Source organism: Ischnura elegans, chromosome 8 (genome assembly GCF_921293095.1).
Source record: "Ischnura elegans chromosome 8, ioIscEleg1.1, whole genome shotgun sequence".
In the NCBI taxonomy this organism is placed as follows: Eukaryota; Metazoa; Arthropoda; class Insecta; order Odonata; family Coenagrionidae; genus Ischnura; species Ischnura elegans.
Genome location: NC_060253.1, coordinates 39,905,274 through 39,926,181, shown reverse-complemented (window position 1 = coordinate 39,926,181; position 20,908 = coordinate 39,905,274). Strand labels below are relative to the sequence as shown.

Here is a 20,908-nt window from a genome sequence, read left to right as displayed (position 1 = left end):
CACCTCTACTCAATAAATGAACAATGCTTCCAAAAACTATAGCACATAAAGGGGCATTCATTAATTTCGTGAAATGATTTAGGCGACATTTGGACCTTCTTCGTGAGATAACGTGAGATTTGGCTTGACCCCCTCCCTCAAATCCCACATGAGATTTTTCAAAATGCATATTTTCAGGATAAATTTGTTAATCTATGCTTCATTGCATTGGATTTATTATTAAAAAACTATTTGTTTAATCATTTTCATTTAATATTACTTAAGATAAGTATTTAAGATTACTGAGATCGCAATTTCACACCATTTCTTGCAGAAAAACAGTTACATGATACTTTCCAGGACCTCCCCTCTCCCCCATGTGAGATTGGATGAAAATTGGCTTGATCTCCAACCCCCTAAATGCCTCACGTAATTAATGGATGCCTCCTTATAGGGCAAGGGATGTTAAAAACACAGTTGGAGGGTAGAATGTTGGGTAAACGAGGAAGGAAGAGAAAAGGATTTTTTAAATAGAATGAAAGGGAGTAGGGCTTATTATCAACTGAGTAGTGAAGTAAATAAAGGGAGGGGATAGAGAGAATGCATATTAAGTACTTCATGGAAGCCTACCTTATTCGGTAGAATACTTTCACTATGATAAGCAGTTGTCAATGAGAAGATTGTAGCTCTCCACCCAAAGCGGACCCAGTCCACTTTGAGTTGAGAGCTGCATAAGAGGAAAAAAGTCCACAAGCGAGATGAATGTTGACTTGTTCTTTTCCATTCTCTACCATAGAAGTAGCGTTTGGGCCAACATGGCTACCCTTGTACCCCATTTTTTTCTTCACACAAATTGGTCTTTATTCCCCATTTTCTTCTCATGTAGATGATTTTTTTAACATCTTTGACTCATGTGTCATTAAGTTTCGGACCCTCAAATATTTACACTTCTCCCATCTTTTTTTCGGAGCTGTAATGATAATATTCTTCTTGAAGTCCTGAGGTATATTTCCTGTTGTGTCAATTTCACAGATGGTATGGAAGAGCTGATTTAATCTCTTCTCCCCTGGACTTTAATAAACTCTGCAGTAATATCGTCAAGACCAGATCATAAATTTAAGTAAATATTTCGCACTACCATGTGCTCCCAAAGACTTATTAGCACCTAACTGTGGAATGTAGTAAATTTTTTTTCATAACAATATCCTGAATTAAATTCCTTCTACGGCAAAAGCGTACAACCCCATTTCATTCAGAATGTAAAATATTTTATGATTTTACGAAAAGATTTGAGAGCATTATGTACATAGGTTAGATAAAACATGTTCATGCAGATATCTGCCAATTTTGAACATAATCACAATTAGCACAGATTTGTTTTTTTTTTGGAACTTTTCAAATAGGTACAAGACTAAATTTTTTTCAAGAACAAAACAGGACTGAAGCCAGGCTGATATCCAGGCCAAAATGGACTGCATGCGAGAATAATTGAATAAAATCATTAAGACAAGACAACAGAGTCATTGCATTACATATTTGGTGAAAATATAAGTGATGTAGTAAGTTAGGAGAGAAAACATTTAGAACATAATTCCTTATGGTAATTAGGATGGATGCAACAAGAGATGGTGGAGGCAGCAAAAAATCAATGATTCTATAATAATATATACATGGAATGTTGAAAGATCAAACTCTCCGGAGAGGAGGACCATATCCAACATGTTGTATCAACAAAAACCACATTAACCGCACCTTCACAAGGTGCACCATGGGTTCAGAAAGTTTTATAAAATGAGAAACCTAATTTTGCCTTTTTATAGCCGCAAAAGCGTACTAATCCTACAGAAATAAACAATTTTATGCAGGAAAAAGGATAAATAATAAAAAGGGACTTCGAAATTTTAAAATTTTTGTTCTCCATAACCTTGACTCTTTTGACCAAGTTTTCTAGTGTGGTTATACATTCTTAACAATTCAGGATTTAATTGGAGAGTGCTGATCATATTTAACCCAAATCATAAATCAAATAATGGAATCTTGAATTATATCAAGAAATGGTGACAAACAGCTCAAAATAATTATTCTTAATCCTATTCAAGCATATGAAGAGTTTTTAAAATCATCCATCTATTGTCTATATTTCTATGTGTATTATGTCCAAGTCCAAACTTATATTTCTTGTTGTTGTTTTCTGCAGTTCCCAGCTTTGCAGCTGTCTCCTGGGCATTTCGTATAGTAATGTTGCAGGCAGATTATTTGATCACGTTTTACAGATTAAAAGAGTCATGGCATAATAATACTGGACAGGGAATTAGGGGATAGGGATATGGGAAGGGTTGAGGGCACATTTGGGGAGGCGGTGTTTTGGTTTCAGCGGAGGTTCGTAGTCCCAAAGATTTTTTAAAAGTGCATTATTTGTTTTATCAAATGTAAGGGCAAATTTTTCTAGAGCAGATTTTAGTTTCGCTAGAATAGGAGTAATTTTGAGATCCTTTCTGGTGTTTTGGTTCCGGATAAACCAAGGTGCGCCAATGATTTTTCTGATGATTTCATTTTCTGTGGTTTGTATTTTCTTCAAGTGAGTTGCCGCTGCATGCAGCCAAACCGGTGATGCGTAGCTTACTAATGGTTTTATCGTAGCATTATAATGTGTATTACGTGATAGTCAAAATAAATTTATAATTTCTTCATAAGAACACAAGTAGCAGAGTGAAAGACTTTGGTACATTAGTTTCATTAATATAACAAAAAAGTAGGCTTACTATACCTTCTAATGAAAAGAATTAAAAAAAAATTGCTCGTATTCGCCCTTAAATTTTGTAAAGACGGGGAAATATTGCCTGACTAAATATGGAATAACTCGGCATCTAAAATAATATAAATAGAAGACAAAAATTTTTCTCTTCGATGAAATCAGTAGGCATATGATAAGAGAGTATATTCAGCCGATTCAAAAGTTCTCCCAATTGATTTGAAATTCTTGACATAATAATTCCCATACCATTCGGATCAATAAAATATAAAACAACTATTTCCCGAATTAAAAACATTTCTTAATCGATTGATTTTGATTGCGCCAACAAAACATAAGACCATTGCTTGTGGTTTTATTTTCCAGCATTTAGTTTGAAAAGGGATGAAAATATCTTGAAAAATTATTGAATAGACAATAAGTTTATAATTATATATCTTAATATTACACAAGTGAAGTAGATCTAATACTTAAAAATATTAATGGATGACTAGACTATAATTTTTCACGATCCGTGAGATGATAAATGTTACATTCACGAGTGAGCCGGTGTGAAAAAACATCAAGCAGTGACAGTGACCGACAAATTTCGCCAGCTGACATTTAACGGATGAATCTCCTCGCTATGATAATATAAATTATCACACTGATAATCTTTCCAGCAAGGAAAAACTCAAGTAAAATCAAATATCAACACATTACGAAAGAAAATGGAAGAAATGAACAAATCTGTTGCACGATTCGTATTGATTGAAAAAAAGCGTAGAAGTACTCTTCAAGTAATTCGGCCCTCTCAACGCTGGATGGCGTTTGCGAGTTTCTAAGAAAAGAGCAATATTTACTAAATACAACACTGGTCACGCAGCCAACTTTCAAAACATAAAGATTATGCTATACATTCAAACGAGAGGTTATGGAAAGAACGCAACCAGAGGCAGTATTCCCAAGCAAAGTACTGAACACTATTTAAATTTGCCAAGAATAACTAGATACAAAACAACCACTGCATTTCCCTTAGGGTCAAAATATCAATTAACCTAACTTCTAAAATATCCAATACCTAAATATTATGACAGACAAAACATAGACGGAAGGACAACAAAATTGTTTACGTTTCTTTGAAGTATAAATGAAAGCGTCATACGGGCGGCAGCACGATCGGTACAACTCTTGCGGCGTATTCCGTAAATTTTCACGTCAAAAACATTCATAAAGTCATCACAAATAGAAATAAAAACAAAATTATCACTTGCTCAAGTTCAAAAAATGTATTTCCCAAGAGATGACACCCGTAAACACACTAAAGCGAGCCGTCAGCGTAATGTAACGGACAAGTCGTGCCAAACAAAATAACCATTGAAATCTTTTGTCAACACGAAGAGGAAACAAAGAATGTATCTCACTAACCTTCTTGTGAATTTTCCAGCATGTCTTGAAGATCAGCGAAATCCGGGTGAATAATCCCACATGATTCCGCGAAACGGTCGAGGAAAGAGCAAATCACTGCAAAATTTGGGTCACAAACACAAGAAGCTTCACCATCAGCCGCCATTTTCACTCGCTGTAGATACTAACTCAGTCAAAACCAGCACTTACATCAGCGCGACTATTGAAGTCTGCTGTTCTCTCTATACATGTTGGAGGAAGTGTGGTGAGTGACCATTACAATCACATGGATAAAATTTACATTAACATTAGTTTACTCTTGGTGAAATATGCATCTGTTATTTTCAATTAAGTTGTTTTCGATTTTGATCCCGGCGTCTGAGATGAACGCCATTCGGTGCTTACATTTCTAGCGATTAACAGAGCGAGATTACACAGGACTATGGCGGAACTCTAGATATGATAGTATGCGTTGAATTTCTCTTATCATCTTGAGTCCATTCCGTAGTGTACCTCGTTCAGTTAACGCACAAGATAATTGCATTCTTATGTAGAACTTCACTCATCGTCTGCATAGAAATGATACGTCATCAAGTGCACAAAATCAAAGTTTGTAAACACATCAACCTCAGGAAATGCACTGCATGAATTAGTAATAAGTAAATTAATTGCACTGTTACATTGCCCTTTAATGCTTGCAATGTTTTTGCTGACTAACGGCAACGCTGGATCATTTCGATCGCAAATTAATCAGCCGTGGTCGTCGTAGTATGGTGATTCTCCGTACGGTGGCTCTTGAGTGAAGATTCGTGCGTCGGGGCCGGTTTGCCAAGTTGGGAAACAAGTGATTGTAAACATTTGCTGTATTACACCTATGTAAAGGTAAAGTTATTGTAATAATTTACTTTTTTATTAATTCTATGATTATATCATTACTTAAGTTTTATATTTTTATCATTCCCTGTGCATATTCATCGCTTATACTTTCCCTTAAATATTCGTTCGTTGGGATATATTTAATGTTCATGTGTGTTATTTACGGTAAAGGTTCGATTAAACAGCCTCTAAAGCTCATATTGTGTATGCTTACTGATAGAGGTGAATTGACAACAGCAGTTACTTCTGATAACCTTCTAAGCGTATTTGGATATTTTGCTGCTTAATTTATTGATAGTAGCTACCAATCTCTTTGAAGTAATGTCAGACTCATAGGGAAATGTTTTCGCAATCATTTAAAGCTGTGACGCTTGATTGTGGCGTTGGCGAGCATTTCCTGTGGCCTTAACGATGTGGTTTACGTAAGTGTCGTAGAATTTTTTCAAAGGCTCTCTATGCTTCCATTTCCATGTGGTAAGGAAAGTCACCAACAGATGGCCAAATGGAGGGAATTGGGGGCTTTCGGTATTCACCGTTTATTCCAGTGTACCCAGGGTATCGAGGTAACAGCAGGGGTTGATAAATTATTGGGTTAGTAGGTAGGTACAGTGGGGTATCTTCGGAAGCCAAGTGACGTGGAATACCAACATTTTTATTTAATTCGTTCATTTATGCTTGCTTTTATCCTTCTGGCGGTCTAGCTATTAGGCTGGATTTTGAAATTAGAATTGCGCTCTATTATTTTGGAGTAAAAAAAATATAATGAATGTGATGTGGAAGCGAAATTTAATACATGTAAAATATGCAATATTTTACGTAAAATTTCCCTTTGATTAAATTCCCAAGTTTCTTTATTTTTCAATTTCAAATTACGTTGATTCTATATTTTTATCCTGTATTCATGCTCGATTATTGCTCTAATGACGGTGTGTGGCAGTGTCGAAGCGAGGGGGGAGGTTCGAACCCCCGAAAATATAAAAACACAATTACTTTTCTTCATAAAAGAAAACAAAAGATTGATAAAACATGAATTTACAAAAGATTTTGACAAATTAAGTTTCTTTCATTGTGGAAAGGGTTAACATTGATTAAAAACCCTCTACTCAGCACCCTGTTTTTCAAAAATTCCTCCCCAATGGAATTCTTAGCTACTCCACTGGTGTGTGGAATTGGTAGGGAAGAGGACCAGGGGATAGAGAAATGTATCATTGTTATTATGCAGTGACTTAAACGTGATTAATTTTCTCTCACTAGTTCAGGGATTGCGCCAATGGCAGTTCAAGCGATTATTCTCGGATGTCATTATTATTTTTATGGTAGCGTCAATCAGGGTCGTATTTCGGAGAAGGATGAGGGGGCCCCCCACTCCCGAGGTGAGGGAAAATAATGTTCTGAGGTCTGAATTAGTTTATTGAACTATGCGCTAGAGCACGGCTACGGAATTGAGTGATGCTTCGTCGTTTATATAATTTTTTGTATATGTGCAAGTATAAAATATCGGGGATTGTAGTTGTATTTTTGTTAATTAATCAATTTATTTTTATTTCTTACGTTTAATTTGGCAATTTTTACAAATTATAAATAAAAATTTTAATAGAGATCTACGCTTCGAAATGATATAGGCGTTTAATAATACTGTCTTCAAAAAAACATTTAAATACGTCAAACAATACTATAAAATACACGGTAAAAGGTTTAAAAATACTCATTAATACAAGTGATAGGTCCATTTTTTCTACTGCTAAGCAGCACATTACAGCTTATCAGCAGGTGCCTGTGTTGAATAAAATAATATTTAAATTTGTTTCCACGCGCTCACAAAGACGCTCTTTATCGAATATCAATTTGAAGTAGTTAATCGCCCACATTTGTTTTAATAATAATTTTTTAATTTCCCTTTCAACCACACTTAGTTTTTTCGATATTTTTGCCGATTCGTTAAAGTAAGTAGTTACAGCAACTTCCAAATTCCTTTCGCATTGGTGGTGTAATATTTATTAACATTGTATTTTTATTGATCCTAAGCGGTAATGCAGATCGAGCCATGTTCCGGGTTTTATGGTTTTCACCAAAATAATAATTAGTTATTATCTCACATTTATGTAGTGTATCGACTGGGATAAAACCAACCAATTTGAACAATTCTTCTTTTAGATTTCTTACATCTATATGAACAATTCTTCTTTTAGATTTCTTACATCTATATATTTTACTCCTACCATTTTCGTCACGAGCTTCGATTGTTTTCTTCTTAAAATACTAATGTTTGTTTTTCCGCGTGAACCCCATGCTGTAATTCTATTCTCTATTAATTGTTAAATGTGTTTACCTAATCTTGCGTCGATATTGCCCCTCCCACTCTCATTTCTTGATTCATGATCCTAAGTTAATGCTAAGCAGAGTACGCGTGAGAGATTGAGAACCCGATGGACCGAAATGACTTTAAATATAGGGTGGTACCCAGTAGTTACATGAATGCAGGCCATTATAGGTATTTAAATTTATGCTATCCTAAAAATTGAATTAGAATTTTATTGTGTTACTGGAGAAATTAAGCCCGTACCTATTGTTGAATCTAACGGAAAATTAATCCACCTGCGAAGGCCCCCCTGACAGAATACAAGCGATTGAATGGGGTCGTCCACCAAATTGTTTAAATTGTCAAATGAGTTTGAGGGATTCTCATTGAACGAGTCGATGAACTGAAACTCCAATGACGTCGCCATCTCATGAAAATTGGGTGGTAACTTCATAGTTATATTTTTAGCGAAAGTTTGATAGATAGGCCCATATTTTTCCGATTTTCCATCCGTCGTCTAATTTTATTAATGATCGCTGTGAAAAACTCGACAGCTCCTTATCGAATCGATTAACCCTTTCGCAATTTAGTTGGTGAGGACACGCGCTCCTGCTTAGCGGATTACCGCTTCTTTTATCCACTACACCAAGCTCATTGCTTTGTCCACGTATGGTTCGTTGTTGTGTACAATATTTTTGCGATTCTTTTCGTCATTAAGTTCCCGGTTCTCCCTGCAGCCAATGACGTCACAAACTCCTGGCAAGCGGGTCACCGCTTCTCCTCATCCTCGCGCATTGGCAACACGTGGTTTGTTGTGTACGCTCTCGCCTCCATTATCGATTCTAATTGAACCAGTCAATGAACTGAAACTCGAAATATATCGTAAAATCGTGAATATTTGGCGGTAAATATATCGTTTTTTAATTTTAAATCACGAAAGAATGGCTAAATGAGGGAGATTTTTTTACGTCGCACCTGTTTTTCGTACATTTTTTCATATTAATTCAACGAGTTGTGATTCCAAGTGTGGTTAAAAGACCCTTTTATTACAATTTTGCATTTAACCCGTCGGATTTTTATTTTTACATTTTAGGAGGAGAATTTCCCAAATTTTCATTTGTACTCAACTTTTTGTAAACCCTATTTTACAAGCTTTTTATTTACTCGCTTCGTCTGTTTTGCCGACTCATCTATGGAAACTTCACGCCATTTATTTCAATAATATATAAATAAAATACGCATGAAATTTATTTAGCCTGCCCTGAAATTTAGCCTGAAGTCATTTTCGCCGATATATTTAGCTTTGGCTTGTTAATTTTCCCTTATGTCTGCATTTTGGTTCTGTTTACTTAAAAAATTGTGATTAATCGTTATGTGAACTCATTATTTTGGACTCATTTCATGTTTCGTTTTTTATTTTGTTATTATTTTTTTGTTTCGCGATAGAAAATTACAGTGAAATATCTTTTTTTAAACACGAGTTTTCTTTACTTGCTTCGTCTGTTTTATCGATGGAACATATTCGTTTAAATTGATGTTTAAACCTTTTCCCACTGGCTTGAAATTTTGCTTACTTGCTTTCTTCAGATGACAATTCAATTTCCAATAATCAGACGTCAGAAATTTCATTCTATGGTGCTGTCATTAATGAACTAAATTTCCGTTTGGAGAAATAGTTTTAAAATTTCTCAACAGATGGCCTTAGTTATAAATTTTATGACAAAAATATTTTGAACACATTCAAATTTAATCGATTATATGAATCACCGTTAAAAAGCAGAAAGAAGAATGAGCAAGATAAAAAAACACGATATTTACAAAAACAGAAAAAATGCACAAAAAGTAAACAACGGGATAACCTCTTCATCCCTCGAAGAATGAAGCGTGGTACTGATTAGGTTTAGATATTAATATTGCGAACTAATCCTTACTCACCTGTAAAGCACCTCTACACTCATTTGTTATAAACCAAATTAGCGCCCGCGTTTTATTCTCAATGCGATGATAAACTTATACTTTACTTTTTTGCATTTTATGCTGTTTATGGAAAAATCGAGCTTTAACATTTTTTTATGTTTTACTTTTTTATTTTTTACTTTATTTTGGATATTCTTGTTATCGATTAAACCAGAGATGCCAAAAAATCTGTTAAAACAGTTATAATTCGAGGCATCAATAGATAAAATTTAATCTATTCATCCGTGTGGAAATTTCGAAACGAAATTTCTAATTTTTTATTATTGAATTCACTGTCATCTGAAGCAAGCAAATAAGCAAAATTTCAAGCCGATCCGTCAATGGGAAAAGGGTTAAAAATCCATTTAATCGGGAAGGTTCCATCGATGAAACAGATAATCAGACGATGTCAGTTAAGAAAAAGCGTGTAAAACCAGACTTTTACCTCAATTTTTATCGCAAAACAAAAATACATAGAAACATAACAATAATAAGGATAATATATATAAAGTAAAAGAAATAAAAAGTTTCATTTATATGGTGTCATCGTCCTGTGTTTGTTTCTGTCTCTTAGGTTCAATTTCAATCTGTAACTCTGTTTTTATATTCGCCTGCGGCGACTTGTGTGAATGTTATACGCAAGAGTAATAAACAGATAGATGTTGGCGGTTTTTTTCGGGAATTGCTGCGTAGGTAATTGCTGTTACCTACGCAGCAATTCCCGAAAACAACCACCACCCATAGGCGGATCTAGGGGCAAGGAGCACGTGCCCCCCCTCCCCCCAGACCCTTAAAAAATATGCAAGATTTTTAATACGGTCCCATTATCATTGCGTTCGTTTTGTATTACGAGGCATCCTTGTGCCCCCCTGGATACGGCCTTGCTTGTGCCCCCTCCAGAAAGAAATCCTGGATCCGCCCCTGCCACCAACAGTGATAAAAGAAGCTGTGAAAATCTTCATACGAAAATAGAAAGATAAAAAAGTAATTAAAAAAAAAGAAGGAGTCCAATTTTATTAGTTCTAATAACCTTTAAAATTACAATTTTTAAGTATATAAAGTTCAAAATTATTGAATATTCCGTTCTCATCTTTTTATTTATTTATGCCCGTATTAATTCCACGACACACTTTGCGCTATCGACCCGTAGGAAATGACCCGTCCGAGAATTTTCCTTCGAAGTCGCCCGTCCACCGCGTGTGGATGATTTTCGGGGCCACGGCCTCCCTATAATCTTTCGGGGCATTTTTGTGTTTATTTCGAGAGGCGGTCGGGGATCTCCGAACGTGGACGACCTTGGCAGTGACTTTTGGAAGTCCATGTTGCGCCTCACGGCCGACCTACGCCCCGCTTCCGCTTCAACGTCCTCCTATCTCGCCTTCCAAACTCTTCCGGTTAGTTGTACCGTTCCTCGTTCATATTAAGATTGTTCCAGCAATCGTTAGAACCAGGGGCGCAGCTTAGATTTACGCCTAGGGGGGTTTAGGCGCAGCTAATACTAGGGGTGTGGGGATATTGCATACCCGCCAGGGTAAGTGGGAGTTGCGGGGGCCCTCCTCCAGAAAATATTTAAGATAAGTTGTACGTTATAATTTTAAAATAAATTGTACGTTATATAACGTATAATTGCAAGAAGAATTATACGTAAAATATACATTGAACACAGTAATATCTTAACCCTACATTTACTTCAACAGCTTCGCTTAGTTAAGGCAAAGTTTACGTTCCCCTTATTTATTATATAGAAGATTTTTACGTCGTATAAACGATATACCCCCCGATATACCAATTTATTTGTATTAATTGAAATTTCTGGTTTTTGTAACTAATGGAGCGGGATGGAATGGGGAGCGTAGAAGCCTAATGATAAAAGAGCTTGGCTGCTGACCGATGAGTCCTGGGTTCAAATCTCTCGGACATCAGCCAAAAATGTGAAGTGCGAGGTGGCCCAGGGAAAGGAACTGGTCCCCTAGCTCGGATTGTGTGGAATTTATACGCCTGTGGCTTAGTTCGGGGTGAGCTTTACCCTCGCCTCCCATAGCTAATCTTCGGGTTCAAACCAGGGATGACTAGTGAAACGAAACGTAAATGTTTCGTTTCGAACCAGAGGGAAACGAAAATACGAGGCTTAGTTTCGTCCCCGCACGAAATTAAAATCCCCAAGGAGTTTAGTTTCGACCTGGGACGAAACTTTTCCCCAGTATCGAAATTAAATTACTCGAAACTCCACTGTTCATAGTTATGTTTCGATCCCAGAAGCTGAGTGGAGGGGATTAAGAGAGAATGGTTTCGACCCATTGCGTTTGACTTACGTGTAGAGAGGTTAAAGCATCGAGTTTAAAAATCGAATGGCCAGTTTGCGTTCACCGTCCTCCTGTTAGTGGTAAAAATATGAGTGCCCCGTGCATCTAATGGCGGTAGGCCGAACCTCTACTGCAATCAACCATACTTCGTACTCGGTGTGTGGGTCGAAACTAAGCTGTTTGGAGATGAAGCACGTGGTCCCTCCGGCGCGAAACATCTTCGTTTCGTTTCGTCTCAGAGGTTTAGTTTAGTTTCGACTCGAAGTAGTTTTCACTCCGATTTTGTTTCGACCCTGAGTTTAGCTCCACGGGTTTAAATCCATTTCGTTTTTTGTCTACATTTCGCTCCCGGGAATGAAACTATTGAAATTTTACTGGTTTTGACTTTCGCTTAGTTGCCATTGCCATCCCTGATTCAAGCACTGAATGAATGAGTAGGGAGTGGCCTCATCGTATTCATAACATTTACAAAAATTTTTTTTCGAGTAGCAATGTTTTTATACGTTATTGTTGAAGTTTGATTACATTACCTTTTTATTTTTTCAGCTTGACGACTCGGAGGATACGGGTAGTAGAAGGTGCTGGACCGCCACTCAACCCCTCGTCCTCTTAGGTGAGTCATTTTCCATTTTTACTCTTTATACTGTCGATTGCTTAATTGCTGAAGCTATGTTCGTAATGGTAAACGACAGCCATCGGAGTTAAAAAAATAAAAGTGCAGATAATGTTGCAATTGGATCCGTAGAAATATTTACAAGTCCATGCTTTTTCCAGCTGTTTGAGCTACTGGTAGCGCCTTCGATTTCGCTTCAGAGCGCGCAGATAGTAAAAATTCGATGTGGTCGGGACGTATTTTTTGCGACGTAAGTCTACAAGGATGGTCTCTCTGGCGCGAATTGGTCACTAACGATCTAAAATTTCGAGAATGAATAATTTTAACCCCATTAAGATTTTAGAGGGAAGCAAGAAGAGCCATTTATCTCTCGTGCATAATTCTGAGTTAGTTTTCTTTTCAAGTGTCGTATCAGAAGCCGAGAGGTTTCATGTTTTGTTGGGTTTCTTCTACGTCCGTATTGTGGTCTGGGCTACTGTAAAATAGGTTATATTCCCTCGCACGGGAAATGGGAAAGCAACCATTCATGATTCCTCGGGCGTATATGCGCTTTATATTTTAGCCGAAGTGGGCGTGCATTATGGCATCAGCTTTGACGCAGAGGCTCTGGAAATTAGTTCTTGCGGTTAGTGTGCTTTGTTCCATGAGTTCCTCTGCGCCCTCTTGCCTATGATTCCGAGAAATGAAGTAGACTTCTTCTACGAAGAGCGCTAGATCGCAGTTAAAGGCCGAGTTTGGTTTCCTCCGTGCATGTTTTATGAGCAAGTACTTGCTGCGTTGCAAAAATGTTGGTGGGAGTGTATTACTAGTAGCAAGGGTACTGCAAAGAGGAGGCACAATTCCATTCCATGCAAGGCTGATTTCTGTTCCCACTTCGGCCGCATTTTAATCGGCTTTCAAAAATTTCCGCGGCGCGGTGATGAGCGCAATACGACCCACTTTTTTCCCCATATTTTGGAGTATGGTTTTTGCAAATGCAAAGAATTGAATCGACGAGTTATGAATTTGAAAGATCACAACTTCATGTGCATAAATTTTGGTTTTGTCAGCCTCGGTGGCGGCAGGGATAAGTCCTCGCCTACCATACCGAAGGTCGCGGGTTCAAGTCCCGCCTGGATAAGTTGCCCCTTCCTGTACATGGGTGTGTGTGATCCTCTGTTGTTGATTTTTTAAACTCCCGATGTAAAGGTTTGATTGTGCTGTTTTCGGGGGTAATTGAAATAAATAAATAACACCCCTAATTATACCTTATTTCCCCTCGAAGCTCGGATAATTTTGTCCGTCAGCGACGCGAGTGGCGACTTTTGTAAACTCGTTTAAATGCGAGGTTGGTGACAACACATTTGGAGGCCGACTTGATGATCTTATTTTGTTACATTCATTACTAGTAACCTGTATTCCAAGTATAAATTACTGAACGTTATACTATTAGATTTCTTGTGGTGAAATGAGCTCGGTAAGCGATTTTTTTAGGAAGGAGGACGAGAGTAGACTGGAGCCATTCGAGATATGGGTATGGAGGAGAATGAAGAAGGTGAGGGGGTTGGATTAAGAGGAGGGTTTTGGGAGAATGAATTCCTTGATTTTTTTATAGTATTCCTAAACAAATTGCATGCTGGCGATAATTTTTATTTGCAGACCGCGAAAAATGTGGCTTAAAAACTTTTGATCTTGCTCGAAGACGAAGTTTCATTTTAGTTTTAATGTTCATTAAAATAAATATTTATTATGGAGCAGGTTTTGAATTTTTACGAGCGATTAAAAAATATGTCTTTCCTTTTTGAAAATCGTTAATTATATCAATGTATTGGAATGACTTTACAAATAACAACTTGTCTATTGAATCAGAAATTTGTTTGTTAACGAAGTAGATGAAGTGGATATAGAGGAGGAGGAACGACGAAGTGCTGTACATGGTGGGTGGGGAGAGGCAGCATCTAGATGAGATATGGAGGAGATAGATGGAATGGATGGAGCGAGTACTTAGCGGGGAGGGGATAAAGAAAACACTGTTTGAGGTTAGAGTGTTGGGTAAACGAGGGAGAGGAAGGATAGGAATAAGATTTTTAGGATTAGGTTTAGATAATAATATTCCGTGCCAATTCTTACTCACTTATCAGGGTCTTCTACAATCATTTATAATAAACCCAATCAGCTCGTACGCATTCTTCTTCGAGTAATGGAAAACTCATTTTTTTTACTTTTTAGTGCATGTTATACCGTTTTTGGTCAAAATCGTGTTTTTTTACTCTTATTAATTTTATTTTTTGTTCTTTACGCATTGGTCGCTCTAAAATGAACCTACAATCTTGAATTTTTTTGGGTATATTGAGTAACTCCTCGTCAATATTGTGGGTAAACTCTTCAGGGCAGCCCTGACGATGAGCCCCGAGTCGAAGCGTTGGCTAATATGGATAATTTAACCGGGTGGGAATGCCGAGATGAGTTTATCCACAGTATTCGCCGGGAAAGCATCAAATTATTTTTCCTCGTCAACATTGTCCTTTGTCTCAAGCTTAAAAAAAATTCCTCAGTATTTCCTCAGGTGCAAATTTTTAAGGATTAGGCGAATGTCGATTGAGTTGTACTCTTTCTACCATGAAAGTTTCAAGATAACAAAGAAAGTTCTCGCCGAAAAAAGTCAAAATACGACTATAGTGAAATAAAAGTGCGCAATTTTTCTAAAGAATGATGCACAAAATATCGATCTAGAGGGCATCATGATAACTACGACGTGAAGACGTCGCAGAAAACCATTGTTTGCCACATCATTAATGGCGGACTCTGTTGATGCATAGGCGTCGAGACGTATGGAGTTTATTTTAAATTTACAATTTAAAAACAAAAGAATTGGACAGTTTATTAGCAGCAACTGTTTCTAATAATTCCATTTATGAGGTTCACTCTAATTCCTTAAGGTTATGTAGTTTGGTTCTTACGGGATGTGGAAAACATCTCCACTCTTGAATGCCCGACGTTCGTCATACGTTCAACTAAACTTAAGAATAACATGATATCTGCTCATTTCCCCTTATGACTCTAGGGGGGCGTGGTTGACTTTGCTCTTAATAACATATTTCGATCGATATACATTCCGAACGGTTGATTCCGATCGGTTATCAAGATGATCGGGATTTATTCTGTGTGAAAAGTTTCATTCCCATGACGATACGATTCCTCGCAATGAGTCGAGAAAAAATTTTCAGCCACAACTAATTCCGATCGCATTGAAATCAATCGTAATCGACTGTTTGGAATGTAAACCAATCGGAATAATTCCAAACAGTGTCAAACACACCTCCATAGGGGGAGTTAAGCTAGACATTGCCAGATACCGCCTTTCCTGTTGTTTAAGGTGTTGAAAGTGCAATCTAGAGGACTGATGGTCGAGAGAAAGTGATGCACCCTCTTAAATAGCAATCCTGCTGAAATTGTAGGACTCATGCGTAAAAAATGTAATGGTAATGTTTGGGTTGAACCATTGCGTTAGTCGTTTGTCGGGGCGCAGTCTCCATGACCTTTTTCTGTTTTTCCTCGTGTTCTATCAAGCTTTTATGTTCGCGTTTATCAAGGACGTTGGATGCTCGCTTGCCATTGTTTATGTATGTTGTCGAAACTATTTCCGGGATCAAGGGACTGAAAAAAAGAGGCTCGAGGCAGTGACGTGAAAACTCGATTTATGGTACCACTTCACTCTCCTTTTCATCGGTTTTATCGGTTTTCAAAAATGTCCGCAGAGCGGCCATGACCGGAAAGCGATCTTTTTATTTATAACGTTTGCTGGAGAGTATTTACACTCGTGAGGAATAGCATTGAAAATTTATGAATTAGATAAGTTGTATCATAGAAGAAAGTAAATTTTGAATCACAGCCCTAATCATAGTTTATTTCTCCGTGTAATTCGTACAACTATCGTCAGCGTTGCAAGTGGCGCAAATTAAGTATTGATTTAGGCTTTCGTGGAGTGGTGCAGTAGGAGCAGATGAGTTTCCGGGTTGTCCTTCGCGTCGATCCATCTTCGCGACGACAGTTTCGCCGGCATAGAAGAACGAGGCTTCAGGTTTGGAGAAGCGTTGGAGAGCAAATAGCTGTCTTCCCTGTTGAAAGTGGATGTTTTGGCTATTTCGATAGCCTCTCGCATGAGTCGGGGATAGAAATGCTTCTCTGTAGCGATGAGTCTAGCATTTTCGAAGTTCACATTGGCCTCCAAGAGCGTTGGCCCTTCCCATACGTGTTCGGCGATGGCGGATAAGCGAAACTGTGTATAATTGGTGGAGCACAACCCCGAAACCTATCTGCGCCTTTTGCAAAACAAATTCAAATGCGTGGAGTGTTATGACATCTTAAGTGAATGCTCTGTTGCAGGGGCGCAGCTAGGAATTAAAGCTGGGGGGGGTTAAGGTGCAACCGGGGTGTATGAGGGTATGGTATACCCACCAAGATAAGTGATAGGTACGAGAAAATGAAAAGGAGATCGTTGCTTTCCACAGATTTATCTCGTCCGTACGACATGTTTCGACCATAGAGGTCATTATCAAGTACTTGGGTAGCGGTACTTGAGAATGACTTCTATGGTCGAAACATGTCGTACGGACGAAATAAATCTGTGGAAAGCAACGAAATCTCCTTTTCATTTTCGTGTATAAATTTCCACAAAGTTGAGCCGAAAACCATTGAATGATAGGTACGAGATTAAAGATTGCGGAATTTTAAAGATAAATGGTTCAAAACGATGAGTTTTACGGCTTTCAGAGGGATATTTTATTCATCCTTACACTATTGTATTAGTAATATCAATCCAATTAAGTAAAATGGATTAAACTAAAGAAATTCTCTGAGCTCTTGGGGGGGTTTTTATCCCCCAAACCCCCCCTCGCTGCGCCACTGCTCTGTTGTAAAGGCCGTTTTACACGGGGCACGGAATTGCGCAGGTTAGAGCTGCATTAGAGCTGCAGAGCTGCCTTGCCGAGGCCAGGCGTGACGTCATAGGTGCCTAAACAACCGTAGGGAGTAGGGAAATACGCTGAGCGCATGCTGTAAAATTTGTTTTGAGGGAGTGTTTAGCCGCTCATCGTCACTTTATTTTGCTGTTATTCTTAAGGCCGTTTTACACGGGGCATGGAATTGCGCAGGTTAGAGCTGCATTAATTTCTAAAATGGCGTGGAATTGCGCGAATGCATGAACGAAATTAGAACAGGGGCTATTTTGCCGTCTCGCATCCACGCATTTTCGCATGTGTTCTAGCAACTCACCGCTTTGCACGACGCAATTTTTATTGCGCCTTCGCACGTACGTAAGATTGCGCAATTCCGTGTACCGTGTAAAACGGCCTTAATAAACGTATCCGCGACTTTGACTTGCCCTTAACTTTTTCGCCTGTCGCCTATTCTAAGGACGCTTGCTTTGCGCTCTGAGTGATATGACTGTCGCTTCCTCACTCTTTGGTCATTCGCAGTGTTTTCTTGGGGGTCTCGACCCATTTCAGGATTTTTTGACGATTCGCCGACTCGCACAAGTTAACCGGAAATGGCCAGCTGGACCAAGAACCAGGTCGAAGCCTTCATTGCGGCCATAATGGACAAGCCGTATTTGTACGACCCGAAGGAGTACTATTACAAAAGCAAAGCTATGAGGACAATGGCAATGGAAGAAATAGCCCAGAGTCTTTGCTCTGTGAGGTAAGATAACGAACGATCCTTCTCTCTCTCTCAATTGGCACCTTTACATATCTCAAGTTGTTTCTGGTTGTTAACATTCTTTGAAATATGCCAGAAAATTTCTTCATTCCTTTTTGTCAGAATTATAAATTAGTTAGTTCATTTCCACCTTATTTGTTATGATTTTAAATGGTATGATGGATTGATTTTTCAGACCTAACACAACAGCACATGATTGCAAGAGGAAGTGGCACTCGCTTCGAACCAATTACTTATCTGAAAAAAAGAAAATAATAAGGTCTAAGATGAACGGTGCCGCCGGAGACTTGGTTAGTAATTTGCCATCCTCTTTTATTCCGCGTAATGGTCGAGTGAATTTTGATTATTTTGCTTTTCTTTAGTAGATAGCCATGCACCTTAGTAGTGTAATTGTATTTTGTGCCATTCTTTCCATATCGTGGACATGATTGGTTATCTGAAATTTTATCTTTTTCATTCACGTTTATCAATAGCTCGCATTATTACCCGTGATGACTAGTACTCACTATAGGGCGATTCCTAGCGTCACGGACTGACCGTCACAATGCGTTTTTGAACTTTTAAGAACACACGTAACGCGAGCGGACTGACATACAAAACTTTTTCAACTTCTAAATTGCTGCACAATGGTGTGAAGTTTAACTTTGGTTGATACACTACTTTGTCTTGAAAAATACAGGACTTACGTGACTTAAAATTCACTGTCACGGACTGACAAAAATGAAGCGAACTTTCAGCTCAGAGTAAAACCTCTAAGATTTGCTCTGAAACAAAGAGTGATCAGAGTTTCAGTAAAATACATCTCAGAACACAAAATGCAAATTTCATAATGCTGCAAAGCCCATTGCAATAACTGATTTTACAGAGGAGTAATTCCTCTTGAAAAGCATCGTCACGGACTGACTTTTGTGATTCCCTTCTGGTATAAATTTATTCACTGCCAAAAAATTTTACAAAATAACTTCTTTAATTCAAAATAAACAAAACAAATTTGTGCAAAAACCCTTAAAATCATTCAAAATAATGAACGAACCTCAAAATAGAAAAAAAAATTATTAATACAGTGGCCATAAAAATCAATTAGCGAAACATGTTTTTTGCGCGTAGATGACTCATTAAATTTAGTATGTGGCTAAAAACTGTGGTGAGCACATAAAAAAATTTCTCTTATCAGAGACACACGCGACTCATGCTAGTGTCAGCACTTAATAACGAAAGTCTAGACTTTATAGCACAAATTTTGATCCATATCAGAGCCTACAACCACTTTTTTTATTTAACCAGTCAGTATGACATTTACGTGGAATTGCTCTCTATTGTCATCATCTGAAGCGATAGTACCTACCTCTCACGGTGCATGTTGCCATTAACCGCTTAAATTTATTGGCACCATTGTTTTTTGTGATAAAATCTTATAGAGATTTAGTATCTCTCTCTCTGAGGTCGCGATTATTATTTCTTCCAATCTTCTTTCTCATTTGAAAATGTCTAGGAAAAGCTAGTTCTCAAATTGATTCATAATGAATAAATAACGAAAAAAAATATTGCAGTATTGTTTGTAAACATTGAAAAACTATGGAAACCTTGAGCAGAAGTACATATTTGCAAAATGCTTTTCGTGTGATAAATTGTGGTGTGTGCATTTTTTTCGCGAGCCCTTTATGCGTGGTAAATCTTAACCGTAACTTAACATCAATGACTTGAAATTGTGCTCGTGATCAAATATTTGTGATCAGGTTTATTGAACCTCAATATTTTTGTGGAAATGATAAGTGCTACACATTTTTGAAAATTATCAAGTTATGTTCTGTCAAAATTATGTTAGTCAAGATTCAGCCTAATTCGAATCCCTTCCCAAATGAAATTTTCAATTTCTATGTTGACTTGTGTTCTATTCAACTCCTAAATTAGTTGATAACATGTGTAGGTTCCTGTAGATATTATTATGGTTAACATTAATTTGGCTCGAATATTTTCAGGAATATGTTCCCTCGTTATTCTACTTCAAGTCCATGTCTTTTATTGATGATCATATTCAAGTGAAGGTCAACACGTCAACCTTGGACGATGATGAAGAGGTAAAGTACTACTATTCTTGTTTTTATTTCATCTCGTAGTTGTGAAAATAATTGCTTTGATGATTCCAGTTATAGTGTACTGACACACTTCGAGAGGGTATTTATTTTCAAGTTGTGAAATGTGTCCATTCTGTGCAAAACTTTTTCAAAATCTTCGCAATTAGAGTACTTGTTTGTTTGATTATTCATTACTCATTGTAACGCTTCATCAGAAAGAATTTCGCTCCTGTTCGCAATTAATATAAGGCCTGAAATCGGTCTGGTCAGACCTGGAACAAGTATGTAACTGAAGTTCTGATGTGGAACTTTTGGGTATAAAAATAAACTGATATTATGTTACGTATAATTTCCGTACATTTCATATCAGTACTTTTCTGGTTCCCAATCATTTCCTTTCAAACTGTATTCCATCATTTCTACAAGAATTGTAACTTTCTTAATGTAATTGGAAGTCAAATAATTAATGCATATTTTTGATGGGGTTTCAATTGATATTTGTTCATTTTGTGTTGAAAGTTGTTTGATCCTATTAGCACTTTTAATATGGATACCCCTATCATGAATATTATGTGATATCACGGGCAGGTAATTTTTTCTAACGTACAAAAAACATTGTTAATGATCTGCTTGTGGTACTGAGGGCTTAGTTACACTTACCAAGATGATGTAATCTTCCCTTACTGTGCAAAACATTTTTCTAAATATTGTTTGATTCCTGGGTATATTGTGTATTTCTTTTTTTGAACTTTAATTTCGAATGTAGTGCGTATAATATTATGTGAAGTCAATTTTGCCCAATGGGCAGTGAAGTATTAGCTGCGGCTTACGTGTGATACAAGTGCATTTATTATTTTCATGTGGGTTGACCTTGTCGAAATTTTCGTGCAAAAATATTAGGGTATTTTAATTTTCTTTATAAAATTAGAATTAAGATGTATCAATCGTGAAAGAACCAGTATCTTTTGAAAC

General features: G+C 37.4%; 2 protein-coding genes across 10 annotated transcripts in view; one reads left to right on the top strand and one right to left on the bottom strand.

The window, feature by feature from the left end:
- LOC124163357 overlaps positions 1 to 4,372 on the bottom strand; it is a 59,190-nt gene extending 54,818 nt beyond the window's left edge. For all 4 annotated transcript variants that reach the window (XM_046540210.1, XM_046540212.1, XM_046540214.1 and 1 more), the window contains exon 1: positions 4,139 to 4,372. In XM_046540210.1, the coding sequence (XP_046396166.1) occupies positions 4,139 to 4,283 (145 nt within the window). In that variant the 5' untranslated portion in view covers positions 4,284 to 4,372. The remainder of the gene's footprint in view (positions 1 to 4,138) is intronic.
- LOC124163358 overlaps positions 4,294 to 20,908 on the top strand; it is a 106,034-nt gene continuing 89,419 nt past the window's right edge. For 2 of the 6 annotated variants that reach the window (XM_046540217.1, XM_046540215.1), the window contains exons 1-2: positions 4,390 to 4,999; positions 12,098 to 12,164. Coding sequence is in view for 2 of the 6 variants with exons in the window: in XM_046540220.1 (XP_046396176.1) it covers positions 17,692 to 17,843; positions 18,037 to 18,151; positions 19,841 to 19,939 (366 nt within the window). In the remaining 4 variants the exon portion in view is untranslated. The other 4 variants (XM_046540220.1, XM_046540219.1, XM_046540216.1 and 1 more) reach the window with 4 other exon arrangements.